We start from the raw sequence: 9,334 nt of genomic DNA on the forward strand, positions 1-9,334 counted from the left end.
TGCTGAGGAGGTTTCAGGAGGTCTAAAGGAAGACTGAGAAGGTTTCGGGAGGTCTAAAGGAAGACTGAGAAGGTTTCAAGAGGTCTAAAGGAAGGCTGAGGAGGTATGAGAAGGTTTCAGGAGGTCTAAAGGAAGGCTGAGGAGGTATGAGAAGGTTTCAGGAGGTCTAAAGGAAGGCTGAGGAGGTATGAGAAGGTTTCAGGAGGTCTAAAGGAAGGCTGAGGAGGTATAAAAAGGTTTCAGGAGGTCTAAGGAGGTTGCAGGAGGTCTGAAGAGGTTTCAGGAGGCCTGAGGAGGTCTGAGGAGGTGGTAGGAGGCCCAGAGGGGCCACATGGGGCCAGAGGGGCGATGGGCCGGCCTGCTGGGCTGCTCCGCCCACAGAGAGGCTCTGAGCTCTGAAGTCTGTGGGCGTCTCTATGGAGCGATTGATCCCAGACACAAAGTCTCCTGTTGTCCTGCAGCCGCTCTAGAGTCACTGCAGTTGTACTGTGGTACTACTACTAGTACTACGACTAGGAGTAAAAATACTCTACATTATATGCAGTACGCTGATCGGATGTGCTGGGAGATACTACTCAAACTACTATCACAGTACTTCTGACAATACAACCTGCAAAGCTACAACCTTTAACATCTTTGCATGAAAAAAATAATAGTAATACGGCCACTACAAGTACTACTAACTGCTGATAATACTGTAATACTATACTAATACTGCGACAGGTATTACTGATATTATCCACACTGCTGATAGTACTAGTCTGGAGGTGTCTGTCTGGAGAGGGTCAAAGGTCAAAGCAGCTGCTTCGGTGCCGACTTTGAGGGAGTTTTGGGTCCGAAACTTTTCGTCTGCAAAAACATAAACTGTATTTTCACGAGACTGTATTTACAACGCAACCTTCACGTGAAGGTCATGTTACAATGTGAAGGTCGCGTTGTAACGTGAAGGTCGTGTTCCTCTCTGTGCTTCAGCTTCTGCAGCACAGAGAGGAACACGACCTTCACGTGAAGCGACCTTGGCGTTCCCGTGACCTCGCTCTGTGAGACTCAAAACGAATGATTTCTCTAAGCTCAGTGAAGACATCCAGATGAAATCTTACCTTCCGCCTGTTGATCCATCATCTTCATTCATCTAGACCTCCAGGATGCTCAATGACGCATAACGCACAGAATCAATATCAATACAAAACACAAGCCCCCCCCCCTGCTTCCCATTTGGCTGATGAGCCGGTGAGCTGTGATCGTAGTGCAGCGGCAGCATTGTGACCGGTGGATGAAACATGCTAATGAGCTCCTGTGATAATGGTGCGTGTCGTCTCTAAACGTGATTACAGCAGCAGAATGCTGCGCAGCACGCCTGTAATGTGCTTAAGATGTTTTAAAATACATTAGCATGGCGGCACACTGTGAAGCCAGAGAGACCCTGAAGGGAACCCTCCTAGGTGTCTCAGATTAAAACGGCAGCGGGCCCGGGACGCCGCCCTGAGGAACCCCTGGGTCCTGGGTTGAGGATTCACGAGGGAAGGAAAGCAGCTTGGGACGTCAAGGGGAGTGGTTGGGCTACTTGCTGTGAGGGACGAGACTTAAACTCTCTGGTCTTTAAGAGATTGGATAAACAATTTTTAGAAAACAAATACGTTTTCAAATCCAAAGTGATAAAGAACCCGTTCAGACATGAACAATACGTTTTAATAACAAAGCTCAATGCTGTTGCTCTTATTATTCTGTAAATCCACTATAGTTTTTCATATTAGTTTTTTAAAATAAAAACTTTGTGAGCACTGAAAGGCCTCAGGCTAACTTTACAAACATTGTTTTATAAAATATGAATGGTGCCATGATGACGCTGTAAAACACAAACTGTGTACAAATACACACCGTGGGACCATGCAGCGCCGGCAGCCAGGCGGCGTTCAGTCTGCAGCGTCCTGGTGGTCCTGATGTTGCAGGAGGTCTGTGGAGGACGGGTCTGGACCCCGTGACCCGCCGTCTGCCAACGCACACAAACGAGGCACCGCGACCGTGAGCCCGACCCGAAACAGCTGCACCCCTGGGTGCCACCGTTGTGAGCAGCACCGGGGCACCCTGGACGAGCAGCTCGTTATAAGCAAGACAAACGGCAGTGGGCCGAGAGCCAATACGGCTTTATACATATATGTATATTTATAAATATATATATTTATAAATATACACTTATACATTTACCACAGCAGGCTGGTGTGAGGAAGACTATTACTGTCCTCCTAACCACACGCACGCACGCTCACCACGACCTCAATAACACACACACACACACACACACACACACACACCTCTACTGCCATCCAGTGGCTCTGTAGTGGTACTGCACTACTGACATTATACTTCTACTTTACTGTTTGAATGTATTTATATTGTAGATAATATTCTTTAATTATTAACTATTAGACTTATTTGTCTGTTAAGTCTCTGATGGTTCATTAGTGTAAATACTAATATAATTATTATAATTATTAAGTCACAAGACCAGTAAAACAAACAGGGCATACTTAAGTGATAAACATGTCATCTTATTTATATTATGTTATTGATCATGTTTCATCAGATTGAGTAACAGGATGCAGAAGAGGGAAAGAACACATCCTTTAATGTTGTAATGACAGAACCAGCAGGTTCTGAGCTCTTTCCCTCCAGAGCACGAGGCATGAAGACAGGAAACAGAATGACATCCCATGATAAGTTACAGGAAACAGCTTCACCTGGACATCCTGAAGCAGTATGACATCCCATAATAAGTTAGAACCATGACAGGAAGAGGCACTTCTTCAGTACGTGATATAAATATATTAACATGATGAAATCTGCAACAAGGAAAGGAAACAAGGAAAGCAAGCAAGCTCAATGATAACTAGATGAACATATAAGAAGATGAGGGTTTGATATGAACAACGTCTAATCTCTTTAACGTGTCAATGTTTGTTTAGGAGTTCCATTAAACACTTATCAAAGATACAATGTGTCCCATTTCATCACTTTACAGGATTTAAATTTAAGTTAAATAATAATAAATTAAAAAACTCCACCGAGGAAGGCGGTAGGTAAGGTGCCAGAAGGTGCGCCGGATTCGACCGCCTCCGAGGAAAGACTCCTAAAAACCGTTATAAAAACTCCTCCAGAATATTTACACGCTTCTGTTTTCAGCTTCTTTTCAGTCAGAGAGTTTGTTGTTGCAGACGGGTGGAGACAGAGGAGACTGCTGGGTGCGTTTGTTTTGTGTCCCTGTCACGAGTCTGCGAGGTTCGGCTGCGTGGGAGTGTCCGCCACCGCCTCGTCCTGGTCTTCAGGTGCCTGGCAACGAGAGGAGCACAACACAACAGTGAAGGACCGAAGGAGAGGGGATGGATCCAACATGGCCGCCGCAGGAGGGCGCGGCCGGCGGTGACGTCACCCGGGGGCGTGATGAAGGCATGCAGGGGCGTGGGGAGGCTGTTGAACATGCAGGAACACACACATGAGTCACTGCATGCGTCAAAACACACATGCACGCACGCACACACGCACGCATATACACACAGAGAGGAAACCCTGAACGCCCACATGCACACAGTAGTTTTCCATTGACCTTTGTACACAAAAAAACTCTCACCTGTCTTCAGCGTGAGTGAATGAGTGAGGGAGTGAGTGAGAGAGCGTAAGAGTGAGTGAGTAAGTGAGTGAGTGGGAGTGTGTGTGCAGAGAGAGGAGGAAGTGTCAGAAAGTAAAGGTTAATGAATAAACTGATGGAAAAGATTCAAACATTAAATCATTGCAACAAAATCATATTAATAAATGAAGGAACTTCACTTGTAGTATTGTATTAAGTTTAGCATTCATACTTTTACTGAAGTAAAGGCAGGGAATACTCTCCCTCTCCCTCTCTCGAGATATATCTATATCTATCTATCTCCCTCATAGTGCGAGTCGCGTTTCACCTGCAGCATCTGCGTCTCTGGGCGAGCGGCGCTCTTCTTCTGCACGTTCATCATCTCTTTGATCTGGACGATGGCGAAGGCGATGGTGACCCAGGGGGCGCCGGAGAGCATCCAGGCCGGCCGGTTCCCATCCTCCTGGTCCTCCTGGTGCTTGGTCTTCCTGGCGGGCAGCGTGGAGGCCTTGAGCACGGGGGCGGGGCTACCGGAGGCCTGGCTCTGCACCAGGTCGATGGTGGCGATGGGGACCGGGCTGGAGGGAACCGGGATGTTCTCCGCCAGCATTCTGTCCTCTGAAAGGAGAGAAGAGTTCACTCAGAGTCATAGGAAGCAAAACTAAAGGACTGAATGAGATGAAGAGGTCAGGGTTCACACACTCTGTCCAATAGATTCATGACTTTTAACCACATTGCCATGATTTTTTACCACCACAATAAAGCCCCAAATTTACAAGAGTTGACCCACATGACTTCATTTTTTCCGATGTTGTCCATGCTGTTAAAAGCAAAAGGCTCGAGGTCACCACTCACCTTTCCCCTCTGGGTCTCCACTCAGACACTGGATGAAGGCGAAGACGAGGAGGATGACGAGGGAGGCCATGCCGATTCCTCTAAAGGTCGCCGCAGCGCCTGTAACAAGCGACCTTCATGTTACAAGGCGACCTTCTTGTTACCTTCACGTGACCTTTAGGGTGACCTCGCTTTGCGCCTGCGTACCGAAGTAGTTGACGAACACGCCGCCCACCATGGCGCCGCAGCCGCGGCCCAGGCCCAGGTGCAGGCCCTGCAGGATGCCCTGCGCCGACGTCCTCAGGGCCGGCGGTACCGCGGCGCTCAGGAAGGAGATGCAGGCGGCCCAAACCGAGGCGTGCGTCATCCCTGGAGGACGCACGGGGACGAGACACAGGGCAGCACCACCACAATGACACATTTTATGACTTTAACCCACATTTCCATGACCTTGAACCACATGTTCATGCCTGCATGACCCCTGTACATAACCGTATGGAACCTGCAGCTGGAGACAAACTGCCGCAGTGTGAAGTAGACTTCATCTCAGCTGAGGCGCCTCGTTCCTCTGAGTTTTGGCTGCAGCTCCAGTGTGAATCTCACTTTATTTTTCAGGGTGAAGGAAGCTGTGATCACAACACGTGAAACAGCACCAACAGTGGAAGCGAGTCATTAATGATGAACACACACTGAGCTCTGCTTTGTTCAACACACTTCTTCTGTGTTCAGGTCCTAAACATCTCGCGAGATGTATAGATGTGAGATAGTTTTATCTTTTAGATGCCACAGACTCTCTTGCGTCATTACAATACTAATTGTACAACGAATGTTTCCATTTGTTTGCATCATTTTTATTTGAATAACTTTAGTTTTTCAATAATTATGATCAGCTTCCTGATCATAATTATGATTAGTAACTTAAAGGGCCGGTCGCGGCTTATCGGGCGAATGAATGTGACAATAACTTTCCATTGAGTCGCTGGTCAAACACATGAAACCAGCAGAGGACTGGGAGCCCTAAACTGGTTTTCACTTGTTTACCCAGAGAGGCGTCGCTGTGTTATGAGGGTGGGAATCCAACCACACACATGCGCGCGCACACACACACACACACGCAGACACGCACGCACACACACACAAAACTAAATTAGTTTATTAATGTGAGGTCATGTGAGGTGGTGTGAGGTCAGAATGCTGTGTGTATTGTTGACTTGAAAAGAGGCTGAACTGCAGAGGCCTGATAAGCCTCCTGTTGGACAAACAGACGCTTCCTCCCATGTCCCCTGGGTCCTAGCTCCCGCCTGCAGACGGGGAGGCGTTACCTTGCAGGAGCTCCATGGGCAGCACAATCCAGGCGTTCTGCAGGTAGGAGATGTACAGGTAGCGAGCCGTGTTGCAGGCCAGCCCGATATACAGTACTCTGTAAGGAGATGGAGGAGGACTTCATGGACAAAGAAACAGGACAGTCTGTTTGAACAAGTTAAATGTTTGCTCTCAAACATATGACACAATAAAGTTAAGCTGTTCATACAAATTAGGTTTGAGTTGACTTGAGTGTTCTTCAGTGATGCAGCTCTGAGGAACCTGCGGCGACGCGTTAACCTTAAAACCGCTCAAACCTGTAGCTGCTTTCTAGTTCACAGGAAAGTGTGTCACATGCTGTGAAGAGACACGAGGAACACGAAGAACGCGAAGAACAAAAAGACCAACCTGCTGCGTGAAAACTAAAATAATGCACATTTTATAAACCTTAAATGTTCTATGATTTCATGTTGAAGACAAACGACTCAACACGACGATATTCTGCAGGTCAGAGACGGTGTGACCTCTGGAGGTCAGGCGGTGTGACCTCTGGAGGTCACAGACTGTGTGACCTCTCCAGGTCAGACCGTGTGACCTCTGTAGGTCGGAGACCATGAGACCTCTGCAGGTTAGGGACCGTTTGACCTCCGACTGTGAGCCTCACCTGATGTGGCCGACCAGCTCGATGAATTTGTGGCTGGCGAAGTAGGTGGTGAGCTCGGAGGCGTGACTCAGGACGGAGCAGACCCCGAACAGCGTGGCCGTGCCGTGCAGGTCCTGCAGGTGCCAGTACAGGAAGGTGAACACGAAGCCGTAGCCAAAGCCCATGAACCAGGCCACGAAGAGCACGGAGCTGTAGCGCACGCTGCACAGCAGCTTCAGCAGGTCGCTGTACTGGAACTCCTGTGGGGCTTCGGGGCCGACGGGGGGCCGGTCCGAGGACTCGGGCGGCGCTCCCGGGGGACCCGGATCCTCCGCCGCGGCAGCCGAAAACTCCTGCTGCTCGTCGCCCTCGTTTCCAAAGTGGAACTGGGTGGCGACGATGAAGGCCAAGCCCATCAGCACGCCGAAGGCGATGAAGGCGATCTGGTAGTTGTGCAGGCGGAAGCTGTGGCAGCCGGTGCCGTCGATCTCCACCGTGAAGTACGTGTGGTCGCTCCAGATGCCCACCAGCAGCATGGCCAGGCCCCAGCCAAGAGAGCCCCACATGCGCTGCAGGCCGTAGCGGTCCCGGGCCTTGCCGAGGTTCTGCAGGGTGACGGTGTCCACGATGGTGAGGGTGGGGGCGCTGAAGAACTCGCCCACGATGATGACGAGCAGGATGAGCAGAAAGATGCTCTGCACCTGGTCCTGGTTGTAGACGACCTCGTACTGCTTGGCCTCGGTCGGACGAGGGGGGGCGGTGCTTGTGGTGACAGGCAGGGTGGTGTTGGGCGGGGGCAGGGTGGTGTTGGGCGGGGGCAGGGTGGTGTTGGGCGGTGGTGAAGTGGCGTTGGCGTTGGCGTCGATGCTTCGCTCGTGCCTGAGATGGACGCCTAAATAGGAGTCCAGGATCTCAGGAAGCCAATCAAGATTTAGAACGCTGCGGCGACGCCTGGTGGAGTTGATGGAGTTGGTGAAGTTGCTCGGCTGCGTGACATTATCCGGCCTGAGACTCGTTGTCGTCAGCGGTGCCAACGTCGCCACCGTGGTGGCTCCGGCGCCTTTCTCCACGCACAACATCGCAGCCGGCTTCACGAAGCCGATGCCGCAGTTGAAGACCAGCCAGCATAGCAGCGAGAACAGCAGCACCGCCTTGCCCTTCTTGAAGCGGTCGGCCACCACCCCCCAGAAGGGGGCGCTGCAGAACTCGATGAAGTAGCGGATGCCAACGAGTAGCCCGCTGCGGCTGGCCGACATGCCGAGCTGCTTGTAGTACACGGCCAGCAGGGGGTGCAGCGAGCCGTAGGCGCTGTAGAAGAAGAAGTAGAAGACTTTGGAGACGAGCAGCCGGCTGTTGATGCGGAGGCACATCCTCTCGCAGCAGCCGATTGGGGCCGCCGGCTGCTCCAGCGCCGCGTCAGAGGCGGGGGGCGGCGTGGCCGAATCCTCAGCCGGCTCGTCCAACACATACTTCCTCTTCTGCTCCTCCTCCTCGTCAGACAGGATGGCGACCTTGTCGTCTGCCGGCATATCTGGAAGATAAGGAAATGAGAGAGAGCGACGTCCAATAACCAAATGATGACCGACGATCTAGTCTGCTCCGTAAAACCCACGCTAAGCATGGCAATGGAAACATGACAGTGGATTTCAATGTGTGTGTGTGTGTGTATATATATATATATATATATATATATATATATATATATATATATATATATATATATATATATGCATTTGTGACTTTAAATAGGGTTCATACACATTTTTACCACTTTTCCATGTCTTTAAACCAAATGTCCATGAGCAATCATGTAGTGAACTGTGTGTAAACAGTAAAAAGTGATCAAATGTAGTATTTAAACTAACAATGAGGATTAAATGTCATGAACACATGAATATAACACATCTACAGGACTGTCACAGGTTTTCCATGAGCGTGAGAGCGCTGTTTAAATGTGTGTGTGCTCGTCTGGCATTAAACAAACAGGCTCTTGTAAAACAAATCGACTTTACATACTGTACAGTCATTCAATAGCTCATAAAACAAACCGAAAATTGAGAGCAGGCCTGGCAAATGAACCTGTTTGTCTTAAATCACCATTTCACTGCTCTTTAATAATTAGTTAATAATAATATTAACTCAGAATACGAGTTCAGTCCCTGAACCGTCAGTGGACCGACCGCTGCGGGCCCGCGGGCCCCGCTTGAAACCCGTCACCGCCTGTCACTGAGGATCCCGCATGCGGAAGTGATGTCCTCCTGAACAAAGCTCGCTCTTTTAAACCCGCAGAACACGCACAATCCACTACATTTAAATGGAGAAAGTGACGCAAATAATCACAATACATAAATGTCGCTCCTCATTTCAAACAAACGGCCGGAAGGGACTCGAACCAGACACCTGCTGTTTCCGCCTCATGAAACTCACAAACGAGAGTAACACAACGCGTTTCAACACAAAGCCACACACGCGTCTCACCTGCTCAGGTCGCCGCTCCCATTAAACTATGACTGCGCACTTTGTGCCTTCTTTCTGGGACATCTTTTCACGCAGAAACATAAATATGGGTGTGACTCCCCGGGACGCGTTGGTGTTGTTGCAGTAAATAGTTTCTCGGCTCTGTCTCCGCACTGTGAGCAGCAGCTCGTCAGACCGCAGCTTCCACCTGTCCGACAGTCAAGTCCGCCATGATGGATGTTACGGCTTCCGGTCGGCGCTTTCAAAATAAATTGCAAGCTCGTATTATATGACGTTTATGGAAGGAGGTTTAACGTTCTTTTGGTGCTTTAGTAATACGTATGATTAGTTTATATATGTGTTGTGTCGGTATACTTTGGCGCCATTGACTTTCTTTCTGGAGACAATACCGTCCTTTTATTTTATTAACATCCGGTCGCCTCTGCGCTAAATTCTGTATCTTTGAAGCGGCAGCG

At 49.6% G+C, this 9,334-nt stretch overlaps 2 protein-coding genes across 2 annotated transcripts in view; both read right to left on the reverse strand.

Moving 5' to 3' along the window:
- The window catches only part of LOC137793838 (NGFI-A-binding protein 1-like), a 16,365-nt gene extending 14,395 nt beyond the window's left edge, over positions 1-1,970 (reverse strand). The window contains exon 1 of the mRNA XM_068590188.1: positions 1,879-1,970. The gene's annotated coding sequence lies outside the window, so the exon portion shown is untranslated. The remainder of the gene's footprint in view (positions 1-1,878) is intronic.
- A 558-nt stretch (positions 1,971-2,528) lies between these two features.
- LOC137794157 (major facilitator superfamily domain-containing protein 6-A-like) lies at positions 2,529-9,069 on the reverse strand. Its single transcript, XM_068590827.1, has 7 exons — positions 8,880-9,069; positions 6,423-7,932; positions 5,779-5,876; positions 4,664-4,825; positions 4,478-4,576; positions 3,951-4,240; positions 2,529-3,327 (listed from the first exon to the last, which is right to left on the reverse strand). The coding sequence occupies exons 2-7, from the start codon at positions 7,928-7,930 to the stop codon at positions 3,262-3,264; spliced, it is 2,223 nt and encodes a 740-aa protein (XP_068446928.1). The 5' UTR covers positions 7,931-7,932; positions 8,880-9,069; the 3' UTR covers positions 2,529-3,261.
- Positions 9,070-9,334: the final 265 nt, after the last annotated feature.

Source organism: Clinocottus analis, unplaced genomic scaffold, assembly GCF_023055335.1.
Source record: "Clinocottus analis isolate CAN_PGR_092001 unplaced genomic scaffold, fCliAna1.0.p SCAF_24, whole genome shotgun sequence".
Taxonomy (NCBI): Eukaryota; Metazoa; Chordata; class Actinopteri; order Perciformes; family Cottidae; genus Clinocottus; species Clinocottus analis.